Genomic DNA, 18,850 nt, shown 5'->3' with positions numbered 1-18,850 from the left:
GGTGCAGTACTTAGTTTAGACAGTTTTTGGTTTAGACTAGTCATTAGTCCTACAACTACAACCTATCTCAAACCCTCACCCTAACCCTAACCTCCCACGGGGCAGCACACCTAAACCTAACCTTAACCCGTGTCTAACCAATGACCAGTCTAAACTAAGTATGAACCCCTCTCAAACCTTCACCCTAACCCTAACCTCCCACACGGGGCAGTACACCTAAACCTAACCCTAACCCATGTCTAACCAATGACTAGTCGAAACTAAGTATGCACCCCATAGAGAGAAATGCAAACCATTTACTCAATGAACTCAAAGAACAGAACAGAACAGAACAGAACAGAACAGAACAGAACAGAACAGAACAGAACAGAACAGAACAGAACAGAACACACGCATAAACATTGATCTTTTTGGGGGCTGTATAGGCTACAGCCGTTTGGCTTCCCAGCATGCAGTTTAATGGGTTTTTTTTCAGGACTAAATGTTATGTCCCTGTTGACCACTGAACATCATGACCAAATTAAATTTGCCAGCCAAAATGCCATGCTTTAGGGTTTTTCAATTGAATGGCTGTGAGTAATAAGGGCGTAAGGATTCTGGCTCTTGCAGTCAAAACACACTCACTCACGTCCCTAGCTCATGGCGCCATGCCATCAGCGTTTGTTTATATCATTAATGTATCTCTGCGCTAACCTTTTCTTCTTTCCTCGTGTTGTTTGACAAGCACAGAAATGATTTCGGGGGAAGTGGCATTTTGGGTCTCTTCCAGGCATAGGAGGTGTAACGGTTCAACAGGTAGCTTACACAGTATGAATGAATGAGGGGATGTGGCCGGCAGCCGCTTGTCTGAGACGGCTTGACCAAGGTCTGCCTCTGGCTTAAGTGCTTCCCAGAGAGAGAGAGAGAGAGAGAGAGAGAGAGAGAGAGAGAGAGAGAGGGAAACACACACACAGACACATGCACACACACACACACAACACAGACAGACAAACAGTCGTGTAACAGCTGTAGCTGTGTGTCTGCTGAAGTAGAAAGTGTTTAGTTAAATATGACCTCGCGGTATAGTAGCGGCCGTCAGTGGTTGCTATATGTTCTGTTTCTGTGTGAGTATATAGCTCTAACAATATTGGCACGTCGACCTGACAAAATGTCCACCTCCATTTGAACCACTTGCGCAAGTCTTGTTTCATTTGCTCACTCTCCACATGGAGCTGACCTGCATGCATGCATTCCACTGTGTTTTGTTTGGAAGTGTACTCCATTTAAAACCTTTCATCTGACAAATTGTTGTTGGATTGATTTTTACATTAGCCAGAAATAAACCTACTGCAAATACTGCAATCTACTGTATACACGATCACAGTAGATTTGCAGCGTGCGTTGTGAGCGTTGCAGATCTGGTATTTTTGGCAAAGACATTTTGCTGTAGGTGGGATAAAAGCTCAGGTCACAATGTCTAGAGTGTTTTAAATTGTTAAAAGTCCTTACACCCCTGCACCTATAGGCCTATAATGTGTCACTCTGCATGTTTAACTAAGTTTAACTATGTCCAAAGCAATTCATGAAAAAGACATAAGCCTAACCCTTTTTTAAATAAATAAATCATACTATCATTGTTGTTAATGATATAACGCCATTTAGGTCAATGATATATAACAATAATAGGCCTATAGCAGCGGGTAGCCTATTTAAGGGCCAGTCAACTGTCTTCCATGAGAACGGTCCGTGCCTGTCCGTGACAATATAAAGGCTGGGAACCCCTGCAATAGAGGGTACAGTTAGAGGGATTTCTCAACCGTTTCGGACTGTGAGGCTCTCTCTCAATGTCTCCCTATACTCTCTCCGTCCGTCCGCTGGTGTAGACGTGGACGAGGACAGCCGCCGCGGCGTGACGGGAGGCGTGCTGATATTGAGGACGTGGCGTTTGCCGACACGGCCGTGTACCAGTGTGAGGCCACCAATGAGCACGGGAACATCCTCACCAACACCTACATCTATGTCATCGGTGAGTGGTGCACACACACACACACACACACACACACACACACACACACACACAGGGGCGGCGGTGGCTCAGGGGTAGAGTGCCTGGATGGTAACCGTAAGGTTGCCAGTTTGAACCCTGTGGGCTCCCCCAGAGTTGGTGTCAAAGTGTCCTTGAGCAAGACTCTGAACCCCCTAATTGCTCCCGACGTGCTGGTCGGTGCCTTGCATGTTTCCTCCGCCGCCATCGGTGTATGAATGTGTGTGTGAATGGGTGAATGTAATGCACAATCTCTGTAAAGCGCCTTGGATAAAGGCGCTATATGAATGCACCAGTACCACCATTTACCATTTTACACACACACACACACACACACACACACACACACACACACACACACACACACACACACACACACAATCACAAGTGAGGGCCACATGATGTCACGAGGGGCATTCGGCGGGGGGGGGGGGGGGGGGGATGAATAAGACAAACAAAAACAAAAAAAATCCATAGACTTGGCTGCCACATGACGTCATGTCTGAAAGCCAAACGTCACGTTATCTCCTATATCTCCGTCTCCTATATCTCTCCTTCTCTCTGCCTCTTTCTCTCTCCCTCTCCCTCCCTCTCCCTCCCCTCTCTCTCTCTCTCTCTCTCTCTCTCTCTCTCTCTCTCTCTCTCTCCCTCTCTCTCTCTCTCTCTCTCTCTCTCTCTCTCTCTCTCTCTCTCTCTCTCTCTCTCTCTCTCTCTCTCTCTCTCTCTCTCTCTCTCTCTCTCTCTCTCTCTCTCTCTCTCCCCTCTCTCTCTCTCTCTCTCTCTCTCTCTCTCTCTCTCTCTCTCTCTCTCTCTCTCCCTCTCTCTCTCTCCCTCAGAGCTTCCTCCTCAGATCTTGTCAAATGACGGCGAGGTGTACCGCGTCGTTGAGGGCAGAGACGTGAAGCTTCACTGTGACGCCTTCGGCTCCCCACGGCCACATGTCACATGGTAAGACGCACGCACACACGCACACACGCACACACACACACACACACACACACTCATGCACACACTCACAATTTACAATTGAGGCATTTAGCAGACGCTCTTGATCCAGAGCGACTTACATTAACCCATTCTGACCTGAGATCAGATTCATATACGAGGTTTCCACTGGACACACACTGGTCTGATTAACCCATTCTGACCTGAGATCAGATTCTAAAAAATGTCAGTCGTTCTTTCGATTTTTCAAAAGTAGCAGACCTACAAGCTCATAGCGCGCCACTCGGTGGCGCGCTATGAGCTTGTAGATCTGCTATTTTTCAATAGCTAAAGCATAGCATGATGCTAACACCAAGCAAAAACAAAAGCATGGCATGCATCACATATTATATAAAAAGTAGTTATCGTGAATCGTGTATAAACTAAGAACGTAAAACAGTGGAGTATCTATGTCAACTATACATACTATACTATATTATCATCATACAATATACATGTGTACTATAAAGTGCTATGACTACATAAAATGCAATTCTAGTGCCGTCTACCTAACGAGCTATAAGTCTGTCTAAAATACTATCTAAGTCTACATAAAGTGCTATCTAAGGGGCTAGGCTAGGCTAGGGCAAGTGCTACGGACCACTCACTCACGCGCACGTGCACACACACACACACACAGTCACACACACACACGCACACACACTGGCACAGGACAAAAAGGCAAGAAATCACTTTATACCGTAGCCTACAATACTTCAATTAATGTACTTTTAAGTCATTGCAAAATGTGATATCATGTATGCGAAATCAGTGCCTCTTTGCTCATATACATACATGCAGGCTCAGGTCTTCATATTTGATGAAACCATGCCCCCTAGTGGAGGCTTTTCAGTAGCGCATCATTGGGCTCGTCCAGATTCCAGATGGTCTTATTATTGAAGACGCAGGGCCACACCCAGGCTGTGGACTTTACATTCGCACATTACATTAAAACCCCTTTTGGTGTCTTAAACATGATGTTATAATTTAGCTATTGAAAAATAGCAGATCTACAAGCTCGTAGCGCGCCACTCGGTGGCGCGCTGCAAGCTTGTAGATCTGCTATTTTTTTTAAATCGTAAAAATGTGGCGCAAATCTTTGAATATATATTCTTTCAAAGTGAATGTTTTTAACTCAGGTCTAAATGGGTTAAGGAAAAGAGCAATGTATCATCAATAGGTCTACCTCTATTGTATTACTCATATTACTAAGATTAGTGGTGAACATTTTCTTTCATAAAAAAATATAAAAACATAATATAAAAAAAGAAAAAAGATCAATCACAGTATTTAATCTGTTTCAACCACATCTGCAAAAAAACAGGAAAAGCAGTGGGTTGGACGGTTGGACAGCATTAGATTGAAATGTATTTGCTTTTAACATTGACTTTCGGGCATATAGGATCTATACCACCATTAGAAGAACGCTATACTACTGTAACAGTATTGTGTTTTTAAAGATCAGAGCTGTTCTGTACTGGTTGTGGAGGCAATCATTCAACATTAACCCATTCTGACCTGAGATCAGATTCATACGAGGTTTCCACTGGGACACACACTGGTCTGATGAACCCATTCTGACCTGAGATCAGATTCTAAAAAATGTCAGTCGCTCTTCGATTTTTTCAAAAATAGCAGACCTACAAGCTCGTATCGCGCCACTCGGTGGCGCGATATGAGCTTGTAGGTCTGCTATTTTTAAATAGCTAAAGCATAACGTGATGCTGACACCAAAATGGGTGCCCGGTCAGAATGGGTTTTAATGAACGAAACGAAATGCACTGGAAAGAGAGAAAATATACCTGGTAACTTACAACGATCACCCATTTTGTTTGACTCGGTCCCCCCAAATACATATTGGGAAAATAGCAGCCAGGCTCGGGCGAGGCGTTGTGAGCTTGTAGATCTGCTATTGTCTTCTGTGCCCTCTCAAACTGCACCGTAGATTGATAGATTGATAGAGAGTATAGTGATTGATTGATTGAAATATTTATTAACAGTTTGTAGAATTTACAGTACATTTTAAGCACAAACTCAATACAAAGACTGTTAACTGTGAGTGGACGACCCAATTAAGCATTACACTTGTTTACAACAGGGTCCACATTGTTCAATTCATCAAAACAATTAGAGACACACAAACATTTAGAGACATACAAATAGACATTTCTATGTATAGCTAAAGGACAGAACAGGAATTCATCGTAAAGGAAGCACATAGTTGTCCAGGTCTGCGTACTTATAGTAATTGATTCACATCCGTCTATCATCCATTCATCGATCGGGCCAAAGAACATCTATTGATCCAAGCAGGTGGATTTATGACTATTACCTTGAAATAGTTGTATGATCAATACAGTTTACGATAGCTGTGTGTGTGCGTGTGTGTGTGTGTGCGTGCGCGCGTGCGTGCGTTCCCTACAGGAAAGGAGAGGGGTCTCTTCCTTTGCTGTCGGACCCTCGCGTGGCGTTGCTGACCAGCGGGATGCTGGAGCTGTCCAACGCCAGTCGAGACGACAGAGGCGCCTACACCTGCGCCATCAGGACCCACAAGTACAACATCTCCATCGTCGCTTACCTGGAGGTCCTGAGTGAGTCTGACCTGAGATCAGATTCATACGAGTTTTCCACTGGACACACACTGGGTCTGATTATAACCCATTCTGACCTGAGATCAGATTCTAAAAAAAAGTCAGTCGTTCTTCGATTTAAAAAAAAATAGCAGACCTACAAGCTCGTAGCGCGCCACTCGGTGGCGCGCTATGAGCTTGTAGGTCTGCTATTTTTCAATAGCTAAAGCGTGACATGATGCTGACACCAAAATGGTTCAGAATGGGTTAAAACACCTGTTGTTTGTTCTCATCTACCCGCTTGTGCACTGCTGCTGATGCAACGAAAGGTTATTGTTCATGTGTTCTGTTTCACTTGTCTAATAATGCCTAAACATTTGGACAATGCGTGGGCATGTGAATAACTGTTTGAAAATAGCCGATCTACAAGCTCAGTCACAATGCATTCCATCGCGCTTATAGACGGACCAATTTTTTGAATGGCTGAAGTGTAAAACGCGGCTTAATCCATTCTGACCGGGCACCCATTCTGGTGTCGGCATCATGTCGTGCTTTAGCTATTGAAAAATAGCAGATCTACAAGCTCATATCGCGCCACCGAGTGGCGCGATACGAGCTTGTAGGTCTGCTATTTTTTGAAAAATCGAAGAGCGACTGACATTTTTTTAGAATCTGATCTCAGGTCAGAATGGGTTAAGAGAGTCAATAAATAACACCAACCATTGCTTACTCCTTATCCTGTCTGTGTGTCCTCTCAGATCGCACCGTGATATTGGCCGCCCCCCATCACGTGCGCGTCCCGAAAGGCAACAGCTCTCGGTTGGACTGTCACTTCTATAAGGACCCTCTGCTCGACCACCCCCAGATCGTCTGGAAACGAGACGGTCATAAGAACCTGGATCCACTGAAGTAAACACGTATTTTTCTTTATGACGTCTTGTGGTTAGAGTGTCCGCCCTGAGACTGGGAGGTCGGTGGTTCGATCCCCGGCCGCGTCATACCAAAAGACTGTAAAAAATGGGACCCAGTGCCTCCCTGCTTGACACTCAGCATCATAAGGGTTGGATTGGGGGTATAAGTCCCTGCGTCATGTCCAGGGGGTGTACTTGTACATCAAGCTGCCTGGCTCACGCTACAGAAACAGGAGATAGGCTCCTGCCCTATATGGGCCTCATGGCTCGGCAAGGCTACTTACTTACTACTACTCAAACGCCTTCACTGGCCTCTCTCTGTACAATGTTTACAAGCCGTCGCTGTGGGAACTTCAATTATTTAGTAATGTATTGATTGATTGATCCATTGATTCATTAACATCTTAATCCAATTCATAGGTATAGGGCCGTCTTCTTATGGGACGTATACATGTATAATTGTACGTCTCTAAATGTTATGATGAATTGAAAACAAGTGTAATTGCTTTATGGTGTCGCGTCGTCCACAGTCAACCGTTTTTGTATTGAGCTGTGCTTGAACCCATTCTGACCCGAGATCAGATTCCTACGAGGTTTCCACTGGACACACACTGGGTCTGATTAACCCGTTCTGAGCTGAGATCAGATTCTAAAAAATGTCAGTCGTTCTTTGATTTTTCAAAAATAGCAGACCTACAAGCTCGTAGCGCGCCACTCTGTGGCGCACTACGAGCTTGTAGATCTGCTATTTTTCAATAGCTAAAGCATGACATGATGCCGACACCAAAATGGGTTCCCGTTCAGAATGAGTTAAATGTATAGGCCTACTGTGATTCTGCAAACTGTTAATAAATACTTCAATCGATCAATAATGTCTTTAAGAAATCAAACCCCTGCTAAGTCACAGGTTTGTCGTGTGCCTTTTATGAGGTATATACTGTCTTTAAATGAAATGGAGGCACGGTGGCACAGTTGGTAGTGCTGTCGCCTCACAGATAGAAGGTCCTGGGTTCGATTCCCGCTGGGGACGCTGTGGGCACTGGCGGCGTGTTCCCTCCTCTGCGTCATCAGTGCCCATACCCGAGGCGGGGGTTGGCGAAAGGGCCTTTCTGTGTGGAGTTTGCATGTTCTCCCCGTGTCCCCTATAGGGTAGGTACCCTCACAAAAAAACATGCAGTAATCCTGGTCTCTAAAACTACCTCCCCCTGGCCAGCCGGGGCGCCTGATGGAGGGGAAAGGAACTGGTCGGAATAACATGTCCCTTCCACGCGCTACGTCCGGCCGGGGAAATTCCCCTCTGTCAGGTGAAAAGAAGCAGCTTGGACTCCTCATGCATAGAAGGAGGCATGAGGTCAGTCCGCTGCCCCCCCCAGGTTGGCAAAGGAAGTGTAGCGCCCAGGATTACATTAGATAATTGGCACTGGGTGAAAAGAAAACTGGGTTACAAAATAGTGGGATAAAAATTAAAATAATAATAATAATAATGGAACCCTGTAGTGACAGAATTGCCGTGCCATGCTTGTCTTAAGGTTCAACGTCTTAAGAAATGGAACCCTGTAGTGACAGAATCGCCGTGCCATGCTTCTCTTAAGGTTCAACGTCTTAAGAAATGGAACCCTGTAGTGACAGAATTGCCGTGCCATGCTTCTCTTAAGGTTCAACGTCTTAAGAAATGGAACCCTGTAGTGACAGAATTGCCGTGCCATGCTTGTCTTAAGGTTCAACGTCTTAAGAAATGGAACCCTGTAGTGACAGAATCGCCGTGCCATGCTTGTCTTAAGGTTCAACGTCTTAAGAAATGGAACCCTGTAGTGACAGAATCGCCGTGCCATGCTTGTCTTAAGGTTCAACGTCTTAAGAAAATAATGGAACCCTGTAGTGACAGAATCGCCGTGCCATGCTTGTCTTAAGGTTCAACGTCTTAAGAAATGGAACCCTGCTAGTGAAAGACTTGGAGCTGGTGGACAGCGGGCTGTATTCCTGTGAGGTCATCACTGAACTGGACAACGTGGAGGCCACCGGCTCCATCACTGTAGTGGGTGAGTAAAGCGGCTTCACTGACCCATTCTGACCTGAGATCAGATTCATACGAGGTTTCCACTGGAGACACACTGGTCTGATCATGAACCCATTCTGACCTGAGATCAGATTCTAAAAATGTCAGTCGCTCTTCGATTAAAAAAAAAATAGCAGACCTACAAGCTCGTAGCGCGCCACTCGGTGGCGCGCTATGAGCTTGTAGATCTGCTATTTTTCAATAGCTAAAGCATAACATGATGCTGACACCAAAATGGGTTCCCGTACAGAATGGGCTAAAGCCTGATTGTGTGTGTATGTGTGTGTACTGTATTACGTATACTGTATCAGTGTTGTTTCCGTCGACTAAAACGAAGACGAAAAATGTTCGTCGACTGCCTTTTTTTCACTGACTAAAACTAAATAAAAACGAATCTACGATGACTAAAACCAAGACTAAATATACTGACAATTTCGTCAAGAAATAAAAACTAGACTAAAATGTCAGGAAAGGGACTAGTGGACAAGAGATCCAGTTTTATGCTGGGTATGCTATTTTCAGCATGCAAAGTGTAAAATATGTCATTACAACGACGTCAAGGCCTGTCAAAACACATTCTAGTCGACTAAATCAAATCGTATGACATTTAGTCGACTAAAACTAGACTAAACACTAGAACATTCCAGGTGACTAAAATGTGGCTAAAACTAAGTGAAAACTATTCAAGAGACTAAAACGACTAAAACTAAAATAGAAATTTGCTGCCAAAAACAACACTGTCTGTCTGAAATGTCTTCATTAGGAACGATCCCTTGAGAGGAAGCATCTCGTTTTCAAGGGGGTCAAAGGGCAATTCACAAAGTACACTTCATACATAAAGACACTTACAAACAATTCAACCAGACAAAACAAAACAAGACAAAACAATACAATTCCTAGATAAACAAGAAACGAACAACAACAGCAAAACAAAAAAATAAAAACAAAACAAAAACTGCAACAAAACATTTCACATAACATGGACATAACGTAGACATAACACACGGATCATTGCATCATGGATCTGCTACAGTGATGATTAGTGAAAACATGAACAGGTATAGTCTCAATATGAGAGGACAGCGCAGTTTTAAACAAATGGAAAGATGTTATTGAACGAATATGGACAGGTAGATTGTTCCAGTCACAAGGAGCTTTGAACATAAAATATTTTTTGCCAACTGACGTGGATATATTAAAGGAGAATTCCATACTAAAAGGCTTTCTTACCTTTCTTTGTAGTTGTTACGTCCCCATCAAAGAGGTCCAGGTGTTATTTTGTGCAAAAGCTCCTTATTGGCTATTTCCCCTACCATAAGCCCTCAATGGATTGCATTGAATTGAATGGGATGTATGGGGTGTTGTGCTAATTCGCTTATTTCCATCGCTCAAAATTATATATTTTTTGTATATATCCTCTCTTCATAATGTAAATAATAACCCAAGCGGCACACTTTACTACTTCTTTCGATGGAAATAAGCGAATTAGCACAACACCCCATACATCCCATTCAAGTCAATGCAATTCATGTAGGGCTTATGGTAGGGGAAATAGCCAATAAGGAGCTTTTGCACAAAATAACACCTGGACCTCTTTGATGGGGACGTAACAACTACAAAGAAAGGTAAGAAAGCCTTCTAGTATGGAATTCTCCTTTAAAGTAAACCTGTGAGCAATGTCTAAGTTGATGTGTAGAAGTTGTATGGTATCATAAGCTGTTTCAAATACTGTGGATGATTGAAATGAATACACTGTATACTGTATGTGTTATTATATCTATATTGTTTGTCCGCGCCGCAGATCGCCCGGCCCCGCCCTACGCGCTGGCCCTGTCCGACCTGCAGGACCGCAGTCTCACCCTCAGCTGGATACCGGGGCGCTCACACAACAGTCCTATCACAGGTACTGAAAACACACGCACACACACAGACACACAGACACACACACACACACACACACACACACACACACGCACACACACACGCACAGACACACACACACACACACACACACACACGCACACACACACGCACAGACACACACACACACACACACACACACACACACACACACACACACACACACACACACACACACACACACACGCACACACACACACACACACACACACACACACACACACACACACACACACACACACATTTTAATTATTTCATTTGGATCTGCACAAGAGGCGTAATGCAATGGACCCAAACACTGATCAGAATTAGGTTATACATTATATGGTCCAACCAGATATAGCTGCTGCACATGCTGCTTAACACACAGAGGGAAAAGAAAAAAAAATATATATATATAGCACATTGATGACATATACTATTACTTAATTGACACTACTAGACAGGATGTTTGTTTTGGGGTTTTTAAAGGGTAAGACCACTTTTTTTGAGGTTTGGGTTGTGTAGTTACTTTGCCATGATGCAACTCCAAATGTGGACAAGAAATAAAAAAATAACTGCTCCAGTGATTAGAAATTGATAATTCAAAATTTGCTCCTCATTGACATACATTGTAGCTAAAACAGCTCTCAAAGTTACTCTTTTAGTACGTAAACAAACACAAACAATGTTGATTCAGACAATATAGAGCATCACCAAAACTCATGTGGTTTTATTGTATCATAAAAATGTTTTCTTCCTATTGATTTGTCCATTTTATTGGGAAGAAAACCCGGACTGGATCCGTGGATCCGGATCCAGATCTTCAAATAGTAAAATCAACAGGAATCTAACCTTTTTATGAAAAAATAAAACCACATGAGTTTTGGTGATGCTCTATATTGTCTGAATCAACTTTGTTTGTGTTTGTTTACGTACTAAAAGAGTGACTTTTAGAGCTGTTTTAGATACAATGTAAGTCAATGAGGAGCATATTTTGAATTATCAATTTCTAATCACTGGAGCAGTATTTTTTTATTTCTTGTCCACATTTGGAGTTGCATCATGGCAAAGTAACTACACAACCCAAACCTCAAAAAAAGTCTTACCCTTTAAGCCACCTAGGGATAAATGAAACAACGCCTTCTCCAGACGGACAGACTGCCCATAGTAGCTGAGACGGAACAGTATTTGTCTTTTGCAATCCACCCAATTGCAGACCCCTGAGCACACACACACACACACACACACACACACACACACACACACACACACACACACACACACACACGCACACACACACACACACACACACACACACACACACACACACACACACACACACACACACACACACACACACACATGCACACGCTCATATGAACAGTATTTCCATGCTCTTCTCATAGATTCAATTATTTTAGGATTTGATAGACTGAACGTACGACGTCAGTACATGATCACCGCCTTAATCATGTTGAGCTGTGTGTCCTTTTTCAATTTGTGTTTGACGTGTCTTACGGTAGTGGAAAAACAAGACATCAATCACTACGTGTGCTCTGGTCACTGTGAATGATCAGGGTCGTTCAGTTGAAGTGTTATGGTTCAAAACAACCACTAAAGTGGTTTTGAACCATGCACAGTAAATACTTCAGCCGTTTACGGTATGTACTGTCGATACACATGCAGAACACATGATTAACCTCTTAACCCATTCTGACCTGAGATCAGATTCATATGAGGTTTCCGCTGGACACACACTGGTCTGATTGACCCATTCTGACCTGAGATCAGATTCTAGAAATGTCAGTCATTCTTCGATTTTTTTCAAAAATAGCAGACCTACAAGCTCGTATCGCGCCACTCGGTGGCGCGATACGAGCTTGTAGATCTGCTATTTTTCAATAGCTAAAGCATAGCATGACGCTGACACCAAAATGGGTTCCCGTTCAGAATGGGTTAAAACTGCAATCCATAACTCGTTTGTGTATGAATCAATGTCATTTTCGCCGGTCCGTATGGTAGAGTATGATAATACAGTTCTAACTAACTGCTCTTCTGTTGAGACATTTAGTAAGGTAGAACACCCACACTGGTCGACAAGATCGGTGCTGTTTGAACCTCAGATAAATTGTCTTCCCAGACACGCTCTCTGTTGTCGCTCGACAGCAAAGATTTCATGGACTTGCGTGCAAAACATGAAAGCGGCGATAAAAACCCCGTTTTAAACTTTGTTGTGTATAGACGACGTTGGACAAAATTAGCAAAGATTTTGCTGACCAACAAGCTCACAACAATCGCAACACGTTGTGAGCTTGTAGAGCTGATCATTTTGAAAGCTGCCTATAATGTGGACACCAGGGTTGAGTGGCTAAATTAGGCCCACCAATTCTCATTATTGGGAAATGCTTCTATTCTATCCGATGTGTCATTTGTTTCAGTGAGTGCGCTGTCTGTGAGTACAAGTCTATTTTGAAGCTTGTGTCCATGGTTGAAGTGGGTCGATACAATCAGTGACTGCGTGTCAGCTCGCACAAGACTCCAATTAATGTGGATACGGCAAGCGGGATAACATGACGATTCCACCAAAGTGTTTATATGGCTCGCAATAACACCATTTCCCCCCAATAACCAGAGTTCGATTATTATGTTGTGGCTCGATCTATACGTGGCTCCGTCTAAGCAATTTCTGTTGCTTAGTTTTTATTTATTATTAGTCCTTATTGGTCGCGTTCCTGTTCTCCCTTTGAGCTCCTTCGGTAGTGGGTACTGTATTCATGAGCATTCTATGTCGGTCCTGTTTTTTTGTTGTGTATTTTTTGTTACTCGCAGAGCTGTGTCACTTATTTTGCCTCTTGTCTTGGCCAGTTCACACTTGTAAAAGAGACTTCAGTCTCAATGTGGTTTTTTACTGGTTAAATAAAGGTTAAATTAATAATAAAAATAAATAAAAATGGCTATGAGTGGCTATGGGTGAGCCGTCTAGGGGCTCCATTTTCGTCACCGCTAAACCCCTTATCCCTAAACTTCTTTTTTTTTACTATTTTGAAAAACATTTTCTAATAGTTCAACTAGCCAATCTACATTGACACGTTGTGAGCTTGTAGACTGGGCCATTTTAACTACTCAAAAATGTTTTGCAAAATAGTAAAAAAAAAAAAAGGCAAAGAAGTTTAGGGATAAGGGGTTTAGCGGTGACGAAAATGGAGCCCTAGATCTCTAGGAGAAGGCCTTTGAGAAGCTCAAAGCATAAGATCTCCCCTGCCCAAAAATATATGGAATAGCAAGAACTAAAACATCACTTTAGAAGGATTATACAGACTCTAATCTAGACCTATTCAAAAATCTATTAGGCCTATCTACAAAAGCATGTAAAAAAAGGAAAGAGTGGGTCTTGAGCTTGCTTTTAAAGCTATTTATGGTCGTTGCCTGTCTTATATTTATTGGGAGCTTGTTCCAGGCCGTTGGCCCATATATTTAGAGAGCTGCTTTGCCATGTTTTTTATGATTCATTTTTGGCACCTAGAGGAGGCCAGCACTAGATGACGGGGTTGGAACGTTTAGGCTGTATTTTGCGTGTCTTAAGTACCAGGTCTTATTTCCTAACTTGAGTAAACTAAAGACCTGGAGGTGTGATCAATGCTCTTTGGCCACTCAGAATAGCCAAATGGCATTGATCACGCCTCCAGGTCTTTAGTTTACTCAAGTTAGGGAATAAGACCTGGTACTTAAGACACGCAAAATACAGCCCATAGCATAGGTAGTATAAATGTTGGTGTTCGTGCAGGAGACCAGGGTTCGAGTTCCAGGTAAGACATACTGTATAGGGCGTTTTAACATCCAATACTAGCATTTTAGGTCAATCTACTATAGTCTGTTTTACACACGCAATGGTGAGAAACCTGAAGAAATAAGTTGAACAATAAGCAATAAGCAACACATTTTTATATTTTGCAGAACCCCCTTTTGTTTTGCTCACAAATAAATCAAACTGAGTATTGAATTATTGATCCTACAGTATCTCCTTCAAGTTTCAAGTTCCTGAGTTTATCTTTGCATCTTTTTGTCCTGAAATTAATGGAAATCCAGTGGCTTCCTCAAAAAACAAACAACCCACGTTGTGCTTTGGAAAATGATCAGTATAATGTCACATATACAATACAGTGAGTAGTCAATGAGCTAAACAGGCCAGACCACCAGTAGTATGGTCCTTTAAGTTAAGCTACTACGTACCGGGCGCCCGCTGGCCAAGTGGTCCAGGCGCATCATGCCACATATAGGCTCTGGCCTGACAGTATGTTGCGTGTTCGAGTCCCGTTCATGACGACCTTTGCTGCATGTCTCTCCCCCCTTCTCTCCCTCCCACTTTCCTGCCTGTCTTCACTAATAACTATCAATAAGGGCCAAAAGCCAAAAACTAAATGTCAAAAAATATATACTATTTACTATATACTTCTCTAGATCCATCTATTCTCAACCAGTGGTCCACGGACCACCAGCTAAAATGGACCCTTATGGGTCTTATTTGGTTTCATTTTACGCTCTGAAGAGTTAATTTATTGTTAAACATCGCTTAATTTACAAGATGGTTTGCCTGTTATCTCTTCTGTGGTACCACATCGATACAGCATGGGATTGAAAATCGCATTCAACGACAACAAAAATATTCAGGTTTCTGGTCCGGCGAGAGGCTAAATCTCATCAAATGGGCGGTATGTGTGCGTGGCTCAAATGACGAATAAATAATGGGCCTTGATATGAACTAATATACAGTCAGTGTACATTATATCAACCGTATAATCCTCAAAATGTTGTATTTCTTAAAGAAATCCTCTTCTTTATGTATCTCTATAAATAAATTAAAAAGATTGTATAGATCAAAAATAGTAGGTACATATAGAACATTGATATGATGTTTTGTTTTCTCATTTTGTGTTTTGTTTTGTTGTTTTTGTTCTTTTTTTGTCTTGTTCCTGTCAACTGTATTGTCCTGTCTGTCTTTGTTTTTGTTTTATGTTATGTTTGTTTGTTTTTGTTTTCTTGTTTTTTTTTTGTTTGCCTTGTTGTATTATTTTACCTATGAAAGCCATTTATTTGTTAGAAGGGCAGGCACTATAAGCTTAGGCTTCAGCCTACACCTTTTTGGTCTGTTTCTTTTGCAAAAAAAAAAAAAGTGTATTGATTTGTTAAAGATGGAGTGCCACCATTTTTGTATTTTTCCAGTTTTTCATGTGCCTATGAGGTGACAGTACTTCATTAGACACCCTGGAGTCGTTTTTATGTGCGATGGTGTATTAACTTTGTATTTAGGGTTTCTTCCTGGAGGCTGAACCCTTGACAGTCAAACGGGCCAATGTAATAAACAATAAAATAGTGACATCACACTATCAGCCCCTCCCCTAACCCCTCCCATACAACTACAGCTGTGGGTGCGGCTTCAGTTCAGGTGGATCACCACCCATCACCACCCACCAGGCAAACCAGGCATACTTAATGAACTGGTGGGCGTGCCCACATAAAAGCATGATTTGAACAAATACTGTACACTTTTTGGAAAAAGTTCTTCCTCCTTATATTACAATAAAACCTGATGATCATGGTTTAGGGTGGAAAAAAATCGTGGCACTCCATCTTTAATAATGACGAAAATAAATAAACTCTACTCTACTCTCTTCCATCTCTCAGAGTTCCACGTAGAGGCGCAGGAGGAGCAGCTCACAGAAGAGGCGTCCCAGGAGAGCTGGGAGAGGTGGAGGGAGGTCTCCGGAGACATCAACCACCTGGAGTTGACCCTCCAGCCGTACTCCAAGTACCGCTTCCGGGTCGTCGGAGTCAACGAGTTTGGCCACAGTGATCCCAGCCAAGAGTCAGAATCCCACGACACGCCACCTGCTGGTGAGAATATAGAGCTATACATTTTAGACACTGTTGAGTTTAACCCATTTTGGGGCGGAAACCCCTTTTGGTGTTTAAAGCATGTTGTACTTTTTAGCTATTGAAAAATAGCAGATCTACAAGCTCATAGCGCGGCACCGAGTGCCGCGCTATGAACTTGTAGGTCTGCTTTTTTTAATCGTGAAAATGTGCCTGAAATCTTTGAATATATATTCTTTCAGAGCGAACGTTTTTCACTCAAATGATAAATCTTTGCTTCTGGAGGGTCCCTGGAACAACATATTTTCAGATGGGGGTCGGCGGCATATAATTTTTGGGGTCCTTGACATGAAATATTGAGAACCACTGATATAGAAACATGAGGTTTTTAAGATTATTATTATTTTCTTTTACATTTTCGACGTCAGGCCAAAATGGGTTAAATACCCAATACCACAATAGCACAATGTCTGGCAGCCCGTTTCACAGTCAAATATCAATTCATCACCCTGTTTTTTACTGTAGATATCTGTATAGGACCATGCCAGTTATACATTCAAATTTAAAGTTGTCAAAAATACCCCCTATATGCGAGTTGCGGAGGTCACAGGTGGAGCTAGCCGTGTAAACAAACATTTCGCACCATATACCTTATCCTTAAACGTATATGTGCCATTTTTTTTTACTATTTTGAAAAACATTTTAAAATAGTTCAAATAGCTGATCTACAAGCTCACAACCTGTCGGTGTAGATTGGCTAGTCCATTTGAAAATGTTTTTCAAGCTAGTATAAGAAGTTCAATCCATTTTGGGCGGAAACCCCTTTTTGGCGTTTTAAATATGATGTTATAATTTAGCTTTTGGAAAATAGCAGACCTACAAGCTCATAGCGCGCCACCGAGTGGCGCGCTACGAGCTTGCAGGTCTGCTATTTTTGAAAAATCGTGAAACCGGCGCAAATCTTTGAATGTATATTCTTTCGGAGCGAACGTTTTTAACTCAAATCTTTGCTTCTGGGGGGGGGGGGTCCCTGGGGGTCTGTGGTCCTTGACATGAAAAAGGTTGAGTATACCACTGACATAGAAACATGTGTTTCAGAAAATGGATTCCTAAAGGCGCCCCCGAGATGGGGCCACAGGTTTCATTCGCTTATTGCCGTGCACTTTTTGGACCTCACATCCTGACCACACTATGATGTCATTTCCCCTATAGTTCCAGACACAAACCCCAGTCATGTGCGGAGTAACTCCTTGGAGCCAGGAACTCTGATCATTGAGTGGAAAGTAAGTAATGATGACTTTTGATTGATTGATTTCAATATTTATTAACAGTTTGCAGAATTACAGTATACATTTCAAGCACAAACTCAGTACAAAGACTGTTAACTGTGAGTGGACGACCCAATTAAGCATTACACTTGTTTACAAGAGGGTCCACCATGTTCAATTCATCAAAACATATAGAGACGTACAAATAGACACTTCTATATAGTCAAAGAACAGAACAGGAATTCATCATAAAAGTAGCAAAAAGGGAAAAGAAACATATACAGTGAGGGGAAAAGGGGGGGGGGGGGATTCAGATTTTACGGAGGCCAGTTTCGAATTGCAGCCGTCCGTAGGTGCCCTTTGAGAGCGGTTTGGAAGGAGTCAAGGGATTCACATGTCTCAATGACTGTTGGTAGGGCGTTCCACATTTTGGTGGCATATAGGAGCGAAAATAATTGAGTCCCTTGTTTGTGCCGAATCTGGGTTGCACATGGTTTGTTGCACTCCCTCTGGTGTTGTGGGTGTGGACTTCGTTAACATTTAAGGAAGTATTTAGACAGGTACATGGGTATCTTGGTGTGACTCTCTTGCAGACATGTGGGTTTGGGAAGGTTACTTTTCGAATGCAATCCATTACGGAAGATGACTTAATCAAAATAATGTAACCTGGTTACTTTTGATTGCTATCTGTTGAACGTTTGACCACTGATGTCATTCTCATCTGAACACATAATGTCATCTTAACCCTTACACAGTCAAATCCACACACACATATAACTCACTGTGTCGTACACCTTTTGACTTGAGTGTTTTCGGTTTGATTGCACGACTCCCCGATATAAATGTAGAGCAGTTGGGAATATCATTTTTCATTTCACAAAGTTATGGTGGTGTGAAAGTATATGTGAGCAATCGCCAACATTTTGACGATAGTTACTGAAATGTAATGACCACATTTATCATACTTCTATAGCTGACATACTGTATCTGTTAACCCATTCTGAACGGGAACCCATTTTGGTGTCGGCATCATGTTATGCTTTAGCTATTGAAAAATAGCAGATCTACAAGCTCATAGCGCGCCACCGAGTGGCGCGCTACGAGCTTGTAGGTCTGCTATTTTTTGAAAAATCGAAGAGCGACTGACATTTTTTTAATCTGATCTCAGGTCAGAATGGAGTTAATCAGACCAGTGTGTGTTGTCCAGTGGAAACCTCGTATGAATCTGATCTCAGGTCAGAACGGGTCAAGTTGCTACTGTGCAT

The 18,850-nt window shown here is 42.5% G+C and overlaps 1 protein-coding gene across 1 annotated transcript in view; it reads left to right on the top strand.

Annotated features, from left to right (window-relative positions):
- The window catches only part of LOC310862358 (neural cell adhesion molecule L1.1-like), an 83,340-nt gene that overhangs the window by 52,307 nt on the left and 12,183 nt on the right, over positions 1 to 18,850 (top strand). The window contains exons 11-17 of the mRNA XM_083770227.1: positions 2,860 to 2,971; positions 5,432 to 5,598; positions 6,336 to 6,486; positions 8,400 to 8,527; positions 10,346 to 10,447; positions 16,129 to 16,338; positions 17,530 to 17,600. Of these exons, the coding sequence (XP_083626353.1) occupies positions 2,860 to 2,971; positions 5,432 to 5,598; positions 6,336 to 6,486; positions 8,400 to 8,527; positions 10,346 to 10,447; positions 16,129 to 16,338; positions 17,530 to 17,600 (941 nt within the window). The remainder of the gene's footprint in view (positions 1 to 2,859; positions 2,972 to 5,431; positions 5,599 to 6,335; positions 6,487 to 8,399; positions 8,528 to 10,345; positions 10,448 to 16,128; positions 16,339 to 17,529; positions 17,601 to 18,850) is intronic.

The sequence above is a fragment of the Protomyctophum parallelum genome, assembly GCF_964188405.1.
Source record: "Protomyctophum parallelum genome assembly, chromosome: 7".
Classification (NCBI taxonomy): domain Eukaryota; kingdom Metazoa; phylum Chordata; class Actinopteri; order Myctophiformes; family Myctophidae; genus Protomyctophum; species Protomyctophum parallelum.
Note: the sequence above shows the minus strand (reverse complement) of the source record. Positions and strands in the feature narration are given on the sequence as shown.